The following is a 21633-nucleotide window of genomic DNA, read 5'->3' on the forward strand; positions in this document are numbered from 1 at the left end:
CTGTGTTAGAGCTGCATTCTCTCTCCTGACCACCAGGGGGTGACTCCTCTGGTTGTATAGAAGTCTATGCTTCCTGTGTTAGAGCTGCATTCTCTCTCCTGACCACCAGGGGGTGACTCCTCTGGTTGTATAGAAGTCTATGCTTCCTGTGTTAGAGCTGCATTCTCTCTCCTGACCACCAAGGGGCGACTCCTCTGGTTGTATAGAAGTCTATGCTTCCTGTGTTAGAGCTGCATTCTCTCTCCTGACCACCAGGGGGTGACTCCTCTGGTTGTATAGAAGTATATGCTTCCTGTGTTAGAGCTGCATTCTCTCTCCTGACCACCAGGGGGTGACTCCTCTGGTTGTATAGAAGTCTATGCTTCCTGTGTTAGAGCTGCATTCTCTCTCCTGACCACCAAGGGGCGACTCCTCTGGTTGTATAGAAGTCTATGCTTCCTGTGTTAGAGCTGCATTCTCTCTCCTGACCACCAGGGGGTGACTCCTCTGGTTGTATAGAAGTCTATGCTTCCTGTGTTAGAGCTGCATTCTCTCTCCTGACCACCAAGGGGCGATTCCTCTGGTTGTATAGAAGTCTATGCTTCCTGTGTTTGAGCTGCATTCTCTCTCCTGACCACCAGGGGTCGACTCCTCTGGTTGTATAGAAGTCGACACCACACGTTTACGGCCGTAATCCAAGATGGCGAGATCTCAGCACGATTCAAAGTCTATGTATGGAGACCGTTGTGCATTTCCAGGTAGCTGACTGGAAAAAACTGAACACTTACCAAGAATTTAGGTTTGAGATTAAGTTTGAGTTCTGACCAATGAAGCACATCTCACTGCACAGAGACCGGCGGTCCGACCATGTGACCGATGAGCTTCTCCAGAAGAGATGAGAAGGTGACGCTCAGAGTGAGACGTTAGAAAGATATGAATGCATGCAGAGATCTTTTCAGAGTCTTTTATTCATGGGAAGAGTTCCGGCGCTGCGCTGAAACATGTTGATTAGGAGGAAAACACTCTCAGCCTGCGAGACTTCCCCCTGGTTAAAAGATGCCCACACACATCCTCTTTATTGGTTCATATGTCAGTACACGCGTGTCATGTCTGGGACACGCGTGGAAAATAAAAATGAACAACTCTTGAAGCAAAAAAAAACAAACACACAATATATAAAATAAAAAGAGTCCACCACTAAAAGAGCGCACAAACTAACCGTTTGTTTTGTAGAAAGCAAGCAGAGGGAGCATTTATTTAGAAACTTTATTTTCCACTTAACAGTTTTGTCTTAATTTTTGATCTCCAATTGAAGCCCTGAACAAATCCATAACACATATATAATATTGTCAACAACATACATTTACATCAGAGGTCTTTAGTTTTCTTTACTGGGTGTTTTTGTTCAACAGACAAGAGAATTCAGAGATGTTAGTACAGACTGTGCACATTTCTCTTTTCTAATATTTTGTTTTAGTGGTATAGGCAGGAAAGGTCATTAATTCAAAACTAAATAAAAAATAATTTGCAATTAGCACCATTACTGTGATTTCTTTTCTTTCATTAACTTATGGATCAGCACCTCGTCCCGTTAGAAGCGACCAGGAGTCAGACGTTAGATGATGAGGTCGTTGTCCACATCCTCTGCAACACAGAAACACACACCGTCAGCACGTTTACTGCAATTCATGTTTCAATAACTTCATTAAAGCATGAACAATATTTAGGGATGAATTCAGAAGCACAAAAGCTCAGAAGAAGTGCAGAAGTGGGGTCATGTAGATTGACAGGTTTTAACAATAATGTTGTATGCTCTGCACTATATATAACTTATTGTAATGACAATTAAAATGAGTATTCAAGCATGGGAACATTATACATTTGATATTTACGAGAGTGTAAAAGAATAATATTTTTTTTAATTGTAAATAATAAATATACACAAATATTCTATATTATAATACTTATTAATTCATTTTAAATACTATTTTTAAAAGTGAGAATGTTTTGTTTTTATCTCTTTTATAGTTTTAGACAGAACTTTTAAGATATTTCTAGACTAAATAAATGATTTAGTAAAAAAAAAATATATCAACAAAATAATAAAGATTTTTTAATTTAATTTTTTTTTTTTATGGGACCAACTCTTCTCAAATGTGAGAATGTGTTGCTTTTCTCTGTTTTATGTTATATTATATTTATTTATTATATTTATAGACTTCCCTAAAGCTGCTGGAAATATGTCACGCTTTTCTCAGGAAGGTGAAAAAATATACAAGTTGCATCATAACTGTTGGTATTACAGTGCGTCATTGACTTTGACTGTAAGCATTGTGATTCTACAAAACAAAATTAGAATTTTTTTTTTTTTTTTTAAAGAGGTTCATATTTATGGTTAAACCACTGATTATGTTAATCTTCACGCGTGCGGTGGATACTATAGATACTCAGGTGGATACTATAGATACTCAGGTGGATACTATAGATACTCAGGTGGATACTAAGGTGGATACTATAGATACTCAGGTGGATACTATAGATACTAAGGTGGATACTAAGGTGGATACTATAGATACTCAGGTGGATACTAAGGTGGATACTATAGATACTCAGGTGGATACTATAGATACTAAGGAGGATACTAAGGTGGATACTATAGATACTCAGGTGGATACTAAGGTGGATACTATAGATACTCAGGTGGATACTATAGATACTCAGGTGGATACTATATATACTCAGGTGGATACTAAGGTGGATACTATAGATACTCAGGTGGATACTATAGATACTAAGGTGGATACTAAGGTGGATACTATAGATACTCAGGTGGATACTAAGGTGGATACTATAGATACTCAGGTGGATACTATAGATACTAAGGAGGATACTAAGGTGGATACTATAGATACTCAGGTGGATACTAAGGTGGATACTATAGATACTCAGGTGGATACTATAGATACTCAGGTGGATACTATATATACTCAGGTGGATACTAAGGTGGATACTATAGATACTCAGGTGGATACTATAGATACTAAGGTGGATACTAAGGTGGATACTATAGATACTCAGGTGGATACTAAGGTGGATACTATAGATACTCAGGTGGATACTATAGATACTAAGGAGGATACTAAGGTGGATACTATAGATACTCAGGTGGATACTAAGGTGGATACTATAGATACTCAGGAGGATACTAAGGTGGATACTATAGATACTCAGGTGGATACTAAGGTGGATACTATAGATACTCAGGAGGATACTAAGGTGGATACTATAGATACTCAGGTGGATACTATAAATACTCAGGTGGAAACTAAGGTGGATAGTAAGATGGATACTATAGATACTAAGGTGGATACTAAGGTGGATACTATAGATACTCAGGTGGATACTATAAATACTCAGGTGGATACTAAGGTGGATACTATAAATACTCAGGTGGATACTAAGGTGGATACTAAGGTGGATACTATAGATACTAAGGTGGATACTATAGATACTAAGGTGGATACTAAGGTGGATACTATAGATACTAAGGTGGATACTATAGATACTAAGGTGGATACTATAGATACTAAGGTGGATACTAAGGTGGATACTATAGATACTCAGGTGGATACTAAGGTGGATACTATAGATACTAAGGTGGATTCTAAGGTGGATACTCAGGTGGATACTATAGATACTAAGGTGGATACTATAGATACTCAGGTGGATACTCAGGTGGATACTATAGATACTCAGGTGGATACTAAGGTGGATACTCAGGTGGATACTAAGGTGGATACTAAGGTGGATACTATAGATACTAAGGTGGATACTAAGGTGGATACTATAGATACTCATGTGGATACTAAGGTGGATACTAAGGTGGATACTCAGGTGGATACTAAGGTGGATACTCAGGTGGATACTAAGGTGGATACTAAGGTGGATACTCAGGTGGATACTATAGATACTAAGGTGGATACTATAGATACTCAGGTGGATACTCAGGTGGATACTATAGATACTCAGGTGGATACTAAGGTGGATACTCAGGTGGATACTAAGGTGGATACTAAGGTGGATACTATAGATACTAAGGTGGATACTAAGGTGGATACTATAGATACTCATGTGGATACTAAGGTGGATACTAAGGTGGATACTCAGGTGGATACTAAGGTGGATACTCAGGTGGATACTAAGGTGGATACTAAGGTGGATACTCAGGTGGATACTATAGATACTAAGGTGGATACTATAGATACTCAGGTGGATACTCAGGTGGATACTATAGATACTCATGTGGATACTAAGGTGGATACTAAGGTGGATACTCAGGTGGATACTATAGATACTCATGTAAATACTCATGTAAATACTAAGGCGTATACTATAAATACTCAGGTGGATACTAAGGTGGATACTATAGATACTAAGGTGGATGCTGTAGGTACTCATGTAAATACTCATGTAAATACTTAGGCGTATACTCACGCTCCTTGAGGCCGAAGCAGTTGGCCCACTCCTCCAGGGCGATGTATTTGTCGTTGTCGGCGTCGCACTGCTCGAAGAAGCGGTTGGTGCAATGCTCCATGGGAATGAGGGGGGCGCGCAGGGGGGAGATCTCCGTGTGGGTCAGGTACCTGGATTACAAATAAATACACTCTTACTACACATTTACATCCATCACTGTGTTTACGTTGTAGTTGTCTCATTGTCACCACATGTATTACATCTTTCTGCAGACCTTTCTTTCTGGACTGGTTTCTGATTTCTGATTTCGGCCGCTAAAAAGTTAAACTTCCTCCAACTGCAGAATACAAAATGGCCGCGGCTCGCCGAGATTTCTTTGCGCACTTCACCTCCTCTCTGGTGTATGTTCGACGAAATTTTTGAAATCGTGAGAAAATGTATTTGTAATACAAGAAAACAGGAAGAGCGACGTTTGTCTCATGAAGGATCAGGAAGGTACTTTGTTTGTGCAGATTCATCCACATCCTGTCTGCTTTCACAGAAAATATGATTTTATAAACTCCTTCTTTTCTAGATATTAAAGATATTTTGATCGTAACTATGAACATCCAGCACGAGTATGACCAAGGTGGATCAAAAAGGACTCCTCGAGAGTTCCAGAATAAAAAAAAAGGATTGTTCGGTGACGTAACAACAACCCACAGACTAACAGTGCACCTTTTAAGAAGAGGTTAAGACCTAAAGCATGGTGGTGCATTAAGAGTCCTTTAAGGGAGCGGCTCAGAAGCGAGCGAGCGCCGGCTGTGGGATCCATCAGGAAGCTGTGGGATCCATCAGGAAGCTGTGGCGGGAACCCAAGCGGCCTCGAGCTCCAGCGCCGCCTGAGCTACGCGGTGATTATAGTTCACCGTGTGCTGACTCGCAGAATCTTTTTCCAATGTGACCAAAGACCAAAGAAATCCTTCGTCAGCTAAAAAAATCGTTTAAAGCACCATTTAAATCTTGTGTTTTTCCAGAAATACGTTCATAAATTTCTCATAAATGAGCTATTTGACTTGAAATAAAGAAGCATAAAAACTGACTAAGCGACTGGAGACTGACTGACTAGCCGCCTACGAGTGGCCCGGCCTCCTCCCTCTCCTCTCCCCCTCCCTCGGTACGTACCCGTCGACGGGGTGCTGGTCCAGCTGGCCGAACTGCCAGTGCACGGGGAAGATGTACATGTTGTAGTTCTTCTCGAAGTCGTGAGCCAGCAGGTCCAGAGAGTGTTCGCCGGCCTGCAGCCTCTTCTCGTTCTCAAAGATCTTCTTCACCTGAAACGTCACAAGCACCTTTAATTATGACGAGCCCTCCACCCACGATATCCTCTCACAGCTGAGAATACAGTACATTAAGGTTCATTTAAAATGTCACGAGGACTTGATAATGCAAAGTGTTCTGCATTGGATAGTTCATAAAATTGCATTGTCTTTTAACCAGCATTTAATGTTTAAAAATCACATTTTACACTGTTGCTCCACTTCCACGTCATAGAAGAAGAAAAAAAACAGTAGTCCCGTGCATTATTACATCCATATTCCTTTGATTTTAACTCGAGTTCTCACCCTGAGCTTCTGCTTCTCGTTCAGCAGGTTGTTGTCCTCGTCGCGCTCGTACAGAGTCACCAGGACGTTCTTCAGCCAGTCCCTCATGCGGAGGGGGAACTCGCTCAGCTCGCTGTCCAGGCAGGCCTCGATGTCTGAGGGCAGGAAACACCACGTGGGATTCAGAGCTCAACTTTGAAAGGTCATTGTAGGCCGAGTGAAGCTTCATGTGTTACAACTGCATTCTCTCCACTGACCAGCAGGGGTTACTCCTCTGGTTGTATAGAAGTATATGTTTCATGTGTTAAAGCTGCATTCTCTCTCCTGGCCACCAGGGGTTACTCCTCTGGTTGTATAGAAGTATATGTTTCATGTGTTAAAGCTGCATTCTCTCTCCTGATGATATTAATAGTACTGAACAGCACCGTGATCTCCATTTGAGCCTTTCAGCCGTGACTCATTTCCTCAAACTAAGCGTGTGTGTGTGTGTGTGTGTGTGTGTGTTTAAACAGTGGAAGAAATGCAGCCTTCAGGCCCAGACATGACACAATCTGAGCCTTCAGAGCACAGAGCGCTGAGCTGAAGCTTCTTAGCTTCTTAGCACACGAGCTAAACTAAGCTAAGCTAAACCCTCCTGAAGAAAATCACAGAGGACAACGTCCATGAACTGCAACTTGAGATAATGAGATAAACTTCCAGCTAATGTTAAAAATAGAGTGAATCAAGGATGACGTGTATTTATCCTCAATACTGGAAATAATGATATTTTTTTTAAGAGTTCTCGTATTCTATCCACCTTCAAAAACTTCTTGAAAAACTTTGATGCATTTTATTTGTGTATTTGTGGAGTAGCACTTAATCTGTATGGTTAAGATTTGACTGGCATCTGTCTTTATATGTATTTTAAATATAGTCCTTGTTTAATGTCTGCGTTGGTCACATTCTCCGACAAATCCAAACTTGTTTAAATCTTAAGTGCAAAACTGAGAAGCATATTTTTCTGTCTCAGTGGATTAAAGAGGTATTTTTCCCCCACAGCTGTGAGGCGGGTGTGTCCAGTGTGACGGAAAAATAATCTCTGAAGAGTAATTTACTCGATGACTCATAACAGCCAGAACCGTCCTAAAGGTTATTTTGCAATCGTGGCACGAGAAGGTGGAGCGACTCTTTAACATCGGGCTGTATAGAAGAAGACTTTAAACTAGGCACTGAGACATAAACTCATGTTTACAATGTTTACTGAGGGAATAAATCAAGAGAGAAGTAGAGCCATTTATATAGACTTCTATACAACCAGAGGAGTCACCCCTGCTGGTCACTAGAGAGAATGTAGCTTTAACACATGAAGTATATACTTCTATACAACCAGAGGAGTCGCCCCCTGGTAGTCAGGAGAGAGAATGTAGCTTTAACACATGAATCATATACTTCTACACAACCAGAGGAGTCATCCCCTGGTGGTGAGGAGAGATAATGCAGCTTTAACACATGAAGCATAGACTTCTATACAAACAGAGGAGTCGCCCCCTGCTGGTGAGTAGAGAGAATGCAGCTTTAACACATGACGAATAGACTTCTATACAACCAGAGGAGTCGCCCTCTGGTGGTCAGGAGAGAGAATGCAGCTTTAATACATGAAGCATAGACTTCTATACAACCAGAGGAGTCGCCCCCTGGTGGTCAGGAGAGAGAATGCAGCTTCAACACATGAAGCATAGACTTCTATATCTATAACTTCTCTGGACCAGAGAGGGGCCGCTCACGTTTGCAGGGTCCGATGTAGTCCAGGTGCAGCTTGTGGCCCTTCTTGGTTCCCTCCAGGGCGCACTTGGTGGCGAAGAAGTGGCAAGAGGTGTCGAAGGTCTTGTTGTCGGTGCCGCAAACCTGAGAGGGGAGACGCAGACGGGTGAGTCGTCCCATGATCATCACGGCCCGGTCTGAGGGTCACAGTTCACAGCCGCCGGATAAATGCGGATTTTACAGTTTAAAGAATAAACTCACGTGCTCGAAGTCTCCCTCGGCGGCCGGGCAGGTGGTGGCGTCCTGGCACACACACATGGGGGTGTTGGCGTCGTCCACCTCACACACTTTGCCCTTCTTGCAGTGGTGGTTCAGGCAGGGATCTGGGCGGGACACAAAACATACGTTACTTCTCAGGAAGTGACTCCACCGTCCAGCGGTTCTGCCAGAAGACAACGCCAATGAAGTCGCTCATCTGGTGGAGGATTATCAAGCAAGTTTGTGCCTGTGTTTTATCGCTGCTTGTTTGGATACAAATTAAATTACAACCCTGAAAATGCTGAAAGAATGCAAATCAAACTGCTGGACGGAGCGGAGCTGTGTTTTAGTGTCTGTACGAACACGTTAAGGAAAGACACTACTTTATATTGTGTTTAAATACAAAATAAAAGAGTTTTTTCTTCAACAATTCAATTATATTGTTGGGCCCACAGACCTCAAACCTTTACCTCTTCAAAAGTGGGCATTGTAGTACCAAAATATGACATTTATTAATAATAATTATAATAATTGTTTCTTTAAGGAAGCAGGTTTAGAGACATAAAGACACAAGCTTGAAGTTACAGTATTTGAGCCACAATTGGTTAAAAACTTTTTTTTTTTTAATTCTTTTTTTTTATATTTCCACCTTGTTTACTAAACGTAGTATACAATTATTCTCCTTCTCTTTTTATCTTGTTATATTTCTCTGACTATTTTAGCATTAATGTGATGTTGCAACATGTTGGGTGTTAGTTAGCTCAGTTCACACAAAATACAACAAAAGCATATTTTCCTAAAAGTCATCAGATTTAAAGACTTTTGAAAAAGGACGTTGTTTATTTAAAAAATAAGTATGTATTTCTCAATGTTTGCATCATAAATTAAATTCCATTCCCCTCCATTGTATAAATGCAATACATGTACACTCTGAATGGAGTACTTTTATTTAACATTACATTTTGTACTTTTACTCAACTTGTGGTATTTGCTACTTTTAAAGCCGTGAAGGAGGCGGAGCTAAACCTCGGCCCGCGGCGCGCAGACGGCTTCCTGCCGCCGGGCCGAGCCGCTACTTAAAGCAGCCGGAACCTGTAATTACAGCCGGTGTGTTATTATGGGATGTTTGATTTGCCATCCTGAGGTCTTCACTAAACGCAGCACCTGGAGTCACGGAGGGCGTCTCGGCCTCAGGACCGACGAGGTCACGTGACTTTAAATCCACGTATCTTTCACCTTTACCTCACGAGCCTGGTGTTTACACCTTTATACCGATTTTATTTTATTTTGTACTCGCTCATAAAATGAATAAACAAAACAGTTAATTATCTTGTTTTTCTTTCCACACAACTGAATGGAAATTATGATTCTAATTTAATACTCAAAACTTTACTGCAAGTCCATGCAAAGTCATCCAAAGTGTCCGTGTGCTTTTGGGAACTTACTCTCAGTGAAAACTTCCTCCTCCTCCTCGACGACGTCGATGGCCTCGTCGAACTCTCCGATCTCGATCTGCACCGGGTTGGCCCCCACCTCGGGCTCCTGGGGACAGCAGAGGTCAAAGGTCGGGCCGTGAGCCGCTTGAAGCTTTACGAGGAATTCTAACACGGAGCCATTAGAGCGCAGAGAGAAGCGACGGCTTCCTGAGGCGAGAACCTTCACGTGATTTCCGTGCGTTCGCTCTACGGGTTTTATTTCTGCAAGTCAAACCGCCTAAATGCTCCTGGTTTTCCTCTAAGCTCCTGGAGGAGGTTCCTCCCCCGAGGGCCAAACAGAGTCTTTATCCAACAACAACAAGCAGCTGGGTCCGCATGCGGTGGAGCCGAGAGGAACGTAACGGCTTCCTGTCACGACAATTACCAGCTGTGGGAGTGCTGGGAGCTGTGGGAGCTGTGGGAGCGCTGGACAGCTGGAGCAGGAAACGGATAAAACGTTCACACGCAGACGGTTTGGAACAGTTTAGAGGTTTCGTGTTGCATTGCGTCTCTTTTCCAATGCCTTGGGTTTGCTTCTCCCGTTAAGGCAACAACAATCCAAGAGGAGGATTTCGTGTTTTCATCCATCTTTGTTTGTTGGAAAAGATTTGTCAGAAGCTTCAGAGGTATAACTGATGAGTTTAGTGTTTGGAGTTCATGGAAATGTCTACAAGATCTTTGTTCAACTTTAGATCTGCTCAGATTGTTTCCATCTGGACGCGATCCCAAAAAACGAGTCCCAGTGCAGAACAAAATCCTGTTGACTTCCTTCAGTTCTTTCTTGTTTTTTCGTGCCTTTTTATTCAGAAAAAAACTGCTGATTTTCACTTCTTCATTTGCATAATATTGATGAAAATCAGCAGTTTTTCTCTAAATAAAAAGGCACAAAAAAACAAGAAAGATCTGAAGGAAATGAACAGGGTTTTGGATTTCTTTGAATGAAACAAGAAAGAAAAAAACTCAAAAGCAGACGTGACTTTTCCCAACTTGTCAAACATGGAGGCTTCGTGTCTCCTGGAGGACGGATAACTAAAGGCCTCTGTGATTAAAATCAATGCATCATCATTGATTCCAGTCGGTTCAGTTTTATTCCCACTAGTCCCCCGTCTCTAAAGCCCTGAACCTCCCAGACGGATCCTCTCTCCAGCAGCTGCTCAGGAAGCGTCTCGGCTGCCAAGTCCGACTCAGACGGAGTCAATGTATTTGGGTCGAGTTTCCCCAAAACATGCGAAGCCCCGCCCCCTTCTGGGGCAACAACATGGGACTTTGTTTTGAAAAACAAAACAGAAGTTAAGAGACTTGTCATTATTTTGGCTCTGTTTGAATTGTGCCATGAATTAGAGATTTTTCTTTATTTGAAAAGATAATTGTGCACGTGAAGGAAGTTCCAGTCTGAACCTTTGACACATTTGAAAATGTGAATAAAACATATTGACGTGCAAAAAAAAACAAAAAAACATTGCACCGGATGAGACAAAACTGAAACTTTCTTCACGTGCAAAAATGCATTTTTTTTTAAATTGACACACATTATGTGTGCAGTTCATGGCACATTTCAAAAGGGTCCGTATTTCTTTTCTCCAAGTAACTTCCAATGAGAGACACCGGAAGGAGGCGGGACTCCGCCTCTATAAACATAACACAGCTGTGCTATTTGTTATGTTAGAGAAGATCACGACCTCATCTGCATATTTTGAACGGAATCTTTCGGCTGCTTATGCAAAACAATAAATAATTGTCCTTGTGTAAGAAATCCACCGAGGGAAGTTTCATGTTTCAGTCGTTTAGTTTTTATAATTTCAGCTTCTGAGGAGAAAATCAAAAACATCTGGACTGACCTCAACAACCATCTCCTCGGTTACCAGCTCTTCCTCGATGGGCACCTCCTCAGTCTGGGACACACACGCACACACACACACACACACACACACACACACACACACACACACACACACAAACACACACACACATTAAACATTATTACTTTGCAAGTGAACACATTTTTGTGAAAAAAAAAAAAAAACATGGCTGAAGCAAAGAGTCAGAAGCAGACAATGACCTCACCCACACGGACACACTTTCGTGCACATGAGAGCAAGAACACACACACGCACACACACACACACACACACACACACACACACACACACGCACAGGAACTGCACAGGAAAACACAAAGGGAAACTCACACGTGAACTGATAATCACAGAGGAAAGGAGAAAGGAGACGACGCTCAGGAAAGCCAACAAAAAGAGGAACATGCTCATAAAGACACACACACACACACACACACACACACACACACACACACACACACAGCATCACTTACAGGAGCGGCCATGGCGTGGCCAGCCAGGCACAGGAGGAAGACGATCCACATCCTCATCTTCAAAGTCTGTGGAGACAAAGAGACGGACAAAGTGTCTCGTTATTTAAATCCTGTCTCGTCTCGTTCAAACAAACTATTACGAAGTCACATGACTTTGATCTGGTTCCGTTTGCTTTGCTGTGTTTTTATTCAACTCCAAAACAAAGCGGCATACAATATTCTTTGGGTGCGGCACGTTTTACACAATCTGAAATCTGAAATATTGTCTTTAAAAGGTGAAATAATTGAGTGTTTAGTTTGCAAAGGGGTCCTCAGAAGGTTCCCTGAGGAACTCCGAGATGCTAAATATAGATGTTTTTAAAACTGTTTGGGATTGAAAGTGCATCTGACTTCTGATTTACTTGCTTTTAAATTTGCAAATGAATTAGTAGAAGTAGTATTGTGTTGTAGTATTGCACGGCATAAGAATGCATGTAGTTTGGAAGACGCCCCTTCTACTCACAACGACCAATCAGAAAATACTAAGACAAACAAAAAAATCAAAGCCTGCATAAAACAGACAATGTTCAACTTGTCTATGGCGAAAATATTAAAAGTTTTGGCACCAAAAAAGAACACAAAACACCTCAAACAACACAACATTGTCTGTCTGGGCCAATCTGCTGAAAATACAATATTACAATTCATATTTATGTACTACGATAAAAAGAGAATAATCAATATTTGATAATAACAGGAATCAATGAAAAGAAGACGAGCTGAAGCATCTGCACACAACGTGTAACACAACGAGTAACACAACATGCAACACAACGAGTAACACGAGTAACACAACACGTAACACAACGAGTAATACAACATGTAACACAACGAGTAACACAACGAGTAACACAACACGTAACACAACGAGTAACACAACGTGTAACACAACGAGTAACACAACACGTAACACGACGAGTAACACAACGTGTAACACAACTTGTAACACAACGAGTAACACAACATGCAACACAACGAGTAACACGAGTAACACAACACGTAACACAACGAGTAATACAACGTGTAACACAACGAGTAACACAACGAGTAACACAACACGTAACACAACGAGTAACACAACGTGTAACACAACGAGTAACACAACACGTAACACGACGAGTAACACAACGTGTAACACAACGAGTAACACAACGAGTAACACAACGTGTAACACAACGTGTAACACAACGAGTAACACAACGAGTAACACAACGAGTAACACAACGAGTAACACAACGAGTAACACAACGTGTAACACAACGAGTAACACAACGAGTAACACAACGAGTAACACAACGTGTAACACAACGAGTAACACAACGAGTAACACAACGAGTAACACAACGAGTAACACAACGTGCAACACAACGAGCAACACAACGAGTAACACAACGTGTAACACAACGAGTAACACAACGAGTAACACAACGTGTAACACAACGAGTAACACAACGAGTAACACAACGAGTAACACAACACGTAACACAACGAGTAACACAACGAGTAACACAACGAGTAACACAACGAGTAACACAACGTGTAACACAACGAGTAACACAACGAGTAACACACCGAGCAACACGACTCTCAGACTAATGGACGCCCTGCAGCCCCCGAACAAGAAGCCTCACTGTCCTCTTTGTTCCCTCCGGCTGTTTGAGGCAAACGTCTCATCTGGAGCGTGAACCAGAGCGAGAGCACAGGAGCTTTACAAACACACACACTTACAGTTATGCAACCTGATGTGTGAATATGGAGGGAGGAAAAGGGGCGGAGCCAAGCTGAACTCCTAAAAAAGGCTGTTTGTATGCTACTTATCGATGCAAGCTCTACCTGCTGGTGTATGGTCCTTTCCTTTGTGTCCATCATTGAAACAAGTACACAAAATATGTTTTTTAAATGACATTATAATCAATTAGAGCCCGGGCAGAACTGTGTTTTGTCTTTGTGAGACCAATGCCATCATTTGAGCTGTTTGCAGATGTAAACATGCTTGTTTAAGTCTTTCGGGTGGTTTCATGTGAGAATGCAGCGAACATCTAGTCCGTCTTAATAAGTTTAGTTCATTATCGAGGATGTGCTCAGTGTAATCTTTCTCTTCTTTTACACAAAAGCTCATCTTTTGTTAAGTTTACACACTCGGCTCTTCTTCATCTGGTCACATGGGAAACACTCCTTTGGTTTTAGCATAAAAGAGACGAGTCCCGTATCGGCCTCATCTCTCCTCTCCATCTGATGTCTGAGCGTCCATTGTGGGGTCTCCTCCTCCTCCTCCTCCTCCTCCTCCTCCATCTCAATGAGGGCTTCTTTGTTCCGTGACGTCGCTCTTCCTCCCTCGTCCTCCATTGCTTATCTCCATAAAGTCAGCTGTTTGAACCCCAGACATCCAGAAGAGGATCTCCGTCCTCCCCGACATCAAAGGAGGTTTTGTCTGGTCGAGGTGAAGTAAAAGTGTCTCGACCGGGACGATCAAAGGTCCTCCACGTTGTTTTGCATCTGATATGAAGAAGTCTGCATCTCGTGATGCTGTTGAGCTTCTCCTCCAGCGGGGATAGCAGGATTTATAAACACAGAGCCGGTTGAAACAGTTGGAGTCCTTGCACCTCGGATAACAATGAATCAATACGTCTTCTCGTTGAACTTTCCGGCTCATTCTCTCGGCTTCAGCCAATCGAGTTGTAGCGCCGTCACTGAGAGCTAAACACTCAACAAAGCCACGACTGTTTGTGTCCTGGCTCCTCAATGGTGGAATGAGCTCCTCAGTGGTGGACATCCATCTCTACATCTTCAACCACAAACTAAAAACTCTTTCAACTATACCGTGAATAAGGAAAGTAGCACTTAGTAGCACTTTATAGCACTTTGTAGTTTGACTTTCTTGAAGAAATTGTACTTTCTTGATTCTTGTTGTTCTGAGTTTGTTCTGAAATGTAATGAACATGAAACTTCTGGCATCCTGTGCAGCAGCTATAGGCTCAGACACAGGAGGAAGAGGCAGAGATGAATTCCACGCCTTGAGGGAACGTTTTGGGGTTTTGGGGTTGGGTGGTTTGTCTTTGGCTGGTGAAGACGGAGCGCCTGAATAGGACGGCGTGTTTGGACAGATGCAGAGAAAAAGGGTAAAGCTTGCATTCGGCCACAAGTGTTGACACGTTTTGACAGTTTTTAGCCCGCGGGCGAAGTTTCTTCTTCTGCTGTCGACGTCCAAACAGAGAAAGTGCGTCTTTAGAACGAGCAGATGAGTGAGGCGGAGCGTTCCTCCTCCAGAGCGAGTTCCTACACGTCTTCATCCGGCGCTGCCTCCAGAACACTGAACCGCTCGCTCCTGAGGAAACGCTCCCGTCTGAGACATGTGGTTAACGCCGTGAATGGAAACAACAACAACAACAAAGCGACACAGGACTTTAAAGACCGAGGTATTTTTTAGGATTCTGCTCGAAATGTCATACCCAAACTAAAAATGGTGTATCTCTGCAACCACTAGGGCTGTTTGAATACTTTTGGTGTTATAATCAAGGCAACCCATGTGAGATTTTGTTCAGATGTGTAAATATTAGTATATATGTTACTGGTTAAGAGTAAATAAAGATTTAAACACCGCAAAAGTAGAAGTTTCAGGTCTGCCTCACCCTATATAGGGACCAAGGTGCTTAACAAGTCTTGTTTGCAGAAACGAGACGCATTTATGAACGTTAAACGCTCATGTGGATTATTCCTGTTTCCAAAGACAAAGAGATTCTGTTTTAATCGTAACATCTTTTTTTTTTAAATTTAAATCATAGAATATTTGAATATTGTCAAAATCACACGTTGACGTTTTGTGTCACGATCCCAACAGAGACACATTCCCTCAATGCATCAGTGTGTTTTTGCAAAAATATGAATGTAGCCTTTTATTTTGAAGGGTACAGGTTCTGTTGTCATACTTCCACTTTTTCTAAGTGTTTTATTTGATTTATTTATGTTATTTTTTTAAGTTCTGTTGACCATCTCCGTCCCAGACCTGCAGGGTTCGGATGCACAGACGTGACTCGGCACACGTTTTGTTCCACCTGTCAATGGAAGCGGCAGGACTTTCACAAAGGTGACCACTGTTCCCCCGAAAGGTCTCAGAGATGAGAAGTCGTAATGTGGAAAATCACAGCAGCGCTGGCAGAGGACGCGGACGCTGACGTCTCCACGCGGCCGGCGCACAAGGACCCGGCTCTGTACTGCAGAAAGAGAGCGCGAAGAAAAAAGAGAACGAGGCGTTCTGCTGACGGGACGTTTGGGTAAAAAAACTTTCTGACGCACACGTGTGAGTAGCGTGTCTGGGAGAGAGAGCGTGTCATGTCCACCAAGAGGAGGCCGCACAGCAGAACAACTCATTATTTTATTTGGAAAGCTGCTCAAACCGGCGCCGAGGCTGGAAGGGAAACTTCCGGCTCATGAAGGAGTTCCTCTTTTCTCCTCCAACGGGTATTTAACCTGGGAGGCTGGTTAGGTAACAGCAACCTGCTGGAGCCGCTCGCTTTTTTCGGATGGCCTTTAAAGAGGAATTCTCCCTCCTGCTCCTCGGTGACAAAACGCCGGGTCTTGGAAAGCTGGAAAAACAACCGGCAGCCGGCCGCCTGCCGGCAAACAGAGCAGACAAACAACACCGGCATGCAAATATGCAGCAGGGCTCTGAGGAGGAACAGTGATTTCCTCTGTCTGTACTGAGCTCTGGAGGCAGAGAGGGTTTTATTATTATTATTATTATGAGAGGATGCTTGAAGTTATTGAAATGCCCTCCAGATGTGAGGTTTGTCAAATGCAGACTTCGTTTGTCTCCATCTGCAACACGTCCAAAATCTGATGAAAAACTTCAATTTTTCATCAGATTTGAAGCAAGGAATGAGACTCCAAGAAGATACAGGAACCTCCCTTACAGAGATGGAGTTATTATCCAGGAAGCTTATCGCCTTCAAGAATACTTCACATACTTCACATGTTGAGTAAACTCACTTTGTGTTACCTCCAATTCTGGAAGGAAAAACAAACTTTTTCTCAAACTTTTGACTCGAAGAAAAAGTGAAAAGGACAAAACTATATCAAAACATCCATTTAGCAACATGCATTTTTTGCAAAAACTTAAAATAGATTTCTGCAGAAATAAGTCCTAAAAACCAGAATTCTTTTTTGGGGTTAAATGTCTGAAATCAGGTCTGTGTTTAAGCGATTTAACCCTTTCATTCTCTGATATACGATATGTCAGTGAACGCCCCTCTGGTGAGTTTAGGAGCTTTAACGTTTCCTAAAAAGAGTCTAAAGGAGACGAGGCGTCCACTAGTCCTCCTTCAGCTGGGGGATGTTCGTAAAACAGTTTTCCTCAAGAGCTCAAGGTAACAATCGAGGAGTAATTGATCTACAAAGCAATAAGACACCTGACATATTTAATCCCCCTGGAGAGGTCGGGGGGAAACCCCGTTACGCTGCCCGGACAAAGAGCAGTTTTCAGAGATCAGTCAGGAGCACGAAGAGCAAAGAGAGGAGGAGCGATCATGAAGAAAGACGAGTCCGGATAAGGCAACCTGAGTCACTTGACCTCTTGACCTCTTCTCCTTCAGGACTCTTCTTTTGCTGTCGCCGAATCTTTAGGCCACGAGCCGTTTGCTCTGAGCCTCTGCTTTATGACAGGAATATTATATTGTCTTTTCAAAATAAAAGCCTAACACTATCGCTTCTTAGTCGCTGGACTTGACTTGTGAATTTAAAGCAGAAAAATGTGGCTTTAAATTGCACTTTGCTTTCTTCTCTGTGTGTTTACACATTCCTGCTATACGTGTGATTGTTGTCTCATCCGTCTCTGTCTTTTTGTTGCAAGCTCACCGTGAGAGGTCAGGGGTCATCGGCTCTGTGTGGTCAGCAAGTCAGTGTGTAAAAGAAATATATGAATAAATGTTATAAAATGTGGATTTGTTGCACTTGAACCACTGATCCCATGAGCGGAGGTCTTTTACAACGTTGGCTTGAGATAAAGAACTAAATAATAAATAAATAAATAAAACTAAAGAGTTTCTCACCAAACTGAAAGACCTGAAGCCACTGAGATGTGTCTCTCGTCCTTTCACTCTCTCTCTCTCTTTCCACCTTCTCTGTTGACTCACACCTCTGTCATCCCGTCTCTTTCTGCTTTAGTATTTCATTTTTTAACAGTTTTTCTCTCCTCGATCTCTTTCTTTCTCTCTGCTGACGTCAAACTGCAGATTCTTCTCCTCCACGCCGAGCCCTCACTCCCTGTCGGGGGATTAGAGCTTTACTGCCAAGCTGGCCTGCTATTTTCCCAGCATCCTCGGCTGCAACCCTTCCTCCTCCTCCTCCTCCTCCTCCTCCTCCTCCTCCTCCTCCTCCTCCTCCTCCCACTTCCCTCCAGACCTGCCACCTCAACAATCAGCGGCGGGAGGCGCTCTGTCTGCTCCGGTCTCACACCGACGCAGACTCTTCCTCCTGGACAGGTGTGGCGAACACGAGGAAGAAGAACTTGTAGAAACAAAAGATGCAAAGATGCAAAGATGCAAAACTGCAAATAACCAGAAACGAACAGGTCGTCCTGCTGAACGGGAGCATCACGTGACATCGATCACAAAGGGCTGGGTCGAGCGAAGACGCAGAACATTTGCTCCAAATATTAATATATTGGAAAAATATGCCAATACAACTAAACTGTGGACACTTGAAAAAGTTCCACCCGTGTGTCATTTGTATCGAGGACTGTGATTGGCTGCCGAGCTCGTTGTGATGTCACACATCATCTTGTTGGCTCATATTTTGAGTGTTTCTGCAGAGACGCGATCAGTGAAGGAACATTATGTACGACTTGTGTTCTTTAGGGGAAAGGGACTTTAAATGCCTTTAAATTACTCTTTTCATGCCTCATAGATAGAATAAAGTATCTATCTATCTATCTATCTATCTATCTATCTATCTATCTATCTATCTATCTATCTATCTATCTATCTATCTGTCAGTTTTCAACACCGGCTGATGGATCTGCTCTTTGTCGTGTTATCAAAGACACAAACATGAAGAACACCAGGAACATAATGTACAAACACAAACCCCAAACTAAAAAGGGTGTATCTCTGCAACCACTAGGGCTGTTTGAATAATGTTGGTGTTATAATAAAAGGTACACATGTGAGATTTTGTTCAGAAGTGTAAATATCAGTCTATATGTTACTGGTTAAGAGTAAATGAAGATGACACACAAGAAAACATGAAAAGGTTTCAGGTCCGCCTATAAAAAAATCACTTTCAGGATGATTATTTCTTTGAAATGATGCAGCTGTAAGGTCCAACTCTAACCCAAATCATAGCTCAATATGTGAACATTCACTAACCCAAATCATAGCTCAATATGTGAACATTCACTAACCCAAATCATAGCTCAATATGTGAACATTCTCTAACCCAAATCATAGCTCAATATGTGAACATTCTCTAACCCACATCATAGCTCAATATGTGAACATTCTCTAACCCAAATCATACACAATATGTGAACATTCTCTAACCCAAATCATAGCTCAATATGTGGTTTTTAAAAGATTAAGAAATAAACTCTGACAAGCTGAGCCTAAAACACAAATCAACCCGTGAACCAGAACACAGAGCCTCACGTTGGGGATCAGGTCTCCCGTTAGCGCTGGACGGGTTTAAGCCTTGTCAACGCATCAAACTGGGAAAAACAACAACAACAACAACAACAACAACAACAACAACAACAACAACAACAACAGGGAAGCTGTAGGATGCAGGATGAAGATGAAGAAGAGTTCTCCTCTTCCGGCTGGAGAGACTAAACTCTCTGCTCTGAGAGACGTCCCGACACTCGAAGGCGTCGGGACGAACGGTTTAAACAGCTGGTGACCAATCGCCATGGCAACCCGCATTCCTTTACATGGGAGTAATCACAGGGAGGGAGAGAGAGAGAGAGAGAGAGAGAGAGAGAGAGGGAGAGAGAGAGAGAACTGAGGGAGGGGATGTGGAGAGATTTGTCGGAGAAAGACTCCCATTGCTGTATCATGAGGGCTTTGTTGTAATCCCATCCACCCTTCCTCCTCCTCCTCCTCTTCCTCCTCCTCCTCCTCCTCCTCCTCCTCCTCCTTCTCCTTCCTCTCTTTCTTTCCTTCTTTCCTCAGTTACTCTTTTTTTCACAGTGATCACAGTGATCTGCAGAATCCATGAACAGAACTGGGAGATCCCCAAAGACAAAAGACCGAGCGGCAGTTTGTGCATCTTAAGTTTAATTCGATATCTTCAGAAGAAGATAAAGTTTAGAATGTAACATCTCCTTCCTCCCCCGAGCTTCACCCCCTCCCCCTCTTCCTCCTCCTCCTCTTCCTCCTCCTGTTGCCGATGTGGCACACAACACCTGCTCCCGGTGTTTACCTGCAGGAGCGTTTGACTGAGGGGATTGTTCTCTGGTTCCAGGCCTCGGGAGCCGGCTTGTTAAAACCAGACGTCCAGGCGCCATGTAAAAGTGTAAATCCTGTAACGCTGCTGGACAATCTGTTGTTTTTGTTTCCTCAATAGTGGATTGAGTTTTAGTTTGCAGGAACTGTCTGAACTTTGAGGTTCTCTTGGATCAGATTTGCAGAAACAGCAGATTTTACTGACAAAGAAAAATGTGCAAAAAACGATTTAAAAGATAAACTTCAGCAGATTTCTGCCTCAACACAAAAAGGGACGTTTTCAGCAGGATTTCCCCCAAAAAGACCTAAAACCTAAGTTTGCCACTAACTTCTGCCCCTCCATGTAGACACAGATGAGTCACATGACGATAAACATGCAGTCAGTGAGCACTCTTACCTTTTTATGAGCTTTTGCAGAGCAGAGACACAGGAGAGAAGTCAGCTGTGAGCGGGACCAGGACGATCTAACGGCCTCAGCGGTTTCACACGGGAGACGTTTCCAGTGGGACGTCCCAGTCCGGACCCACAGGCCACGCCTCCCTTTCTCTCAAACCCTCCCATCGCTCCCCTTCTGCTCACTGTGTGTAATGAGGAGCTGCACGGAGAAAAACACACACCTTTCAGGTCCAAACCTCCTTATTTGTTCATAAACAGATATTCCTTTGCACCGGGTACGTTCTTGTGGAAAACTTTCTGAAAGCAACGTAGGATTCAACACTTTTTTAATAGTTTTATATTATAAACTGGATGAATGTGAAGGTTTTGTCTCATAAAAGAACCCTGAGAAGTAACCTCTGCTCATAAAAACTAGTAATTCACCCACTTTAAATTGTTTTTTCATGTAGTTTGATGTTATAACTGCATACAGTGAAATAATGTAATATTAATGTCTCAGGCAAAGACCCACAGAGAAGTCTTAAACTATAATGCATGAACTTTAAATAACTTTAAAAGGCCTTTCGGCTGACGTCCAAACGTCATGGCGCACTTTTAAAAAAATGGCGGACTTTTAAAAATGGCGGACTTCGCAGAGTGACATCTTGAATCTGAGACACACGAGCAAAGCATTGCACATAAATATCTAAAGGTGGAATTAGAGATCAATAAATGGCAACATATTAAATTACGTACGTTTAATTAGATTTTATACGCTATTTATCTGATTGGATGCAATCGCCCTTTAACCCCTAATGCTATGTATTGTTTGAGTTGTGTTTAGAGGTTGTACATGGGGATTATATATTATTGTAGCCATGATTTCTATGTTTAATTTGATACCTAACATGTTTTTGGAGGGATTTATAACATGTTTTTTTCTTGAT

At 42.4% G+C, this 21633-nt stretch overlaps 1 protein-coding gene across 1 annotated transcript; it reads right to left on the bottom strand.

Moving 5' to 3' along the window:
* Nucleotides 1–1226: 1226 nt before the first annotated feature.
* On the bottom strand, nucleotides 1227–20780 carry sparc (secreted protein, acidic, cysteine-rich (osteonectin)). The gene is made up of 10 exons (XM_079228585.1): nucleotides 20709–20780; nucleotides 11838–11903; nucleotides 11347–11400; nucleotides 9479–9575; nucleotides 8037–8158; nucleotides 7799–7919; nucleotides 6057–6190; nucleotides 5617–5765; nucleotides 4474–4622; nucleotides 1227–1623 (listed from the first exon to the last, which is right to left on the bottom strand). The coding sequence occupies exons 2-10, from the start codon at nucleotides 11892–11894 to the stop codon at nucleotides 1595–1597; spliced, it is 912 nt and encodes a 303-aa protein (XP_079084711.1). The 5' UTR covers nucleotides 11895–11903; nucleotides 20709–20780; the 3' UTR covers nucleotides 1227–1594.
* Nucleotides 20781–21633: the final 853 nt, after the last annotated feature.

This window comes from Taurulus bubalis (assembly GCF_910589615.1).
Source record: "Taurulus bubalis genome assembly, chromosome: 13".
Taxonomy (NCBI): Eukaryota; Metazoa; Chordata; class Actinopteri; order Perciformes; family Cottidae; genus Taurulus; species Taurulus bubalis.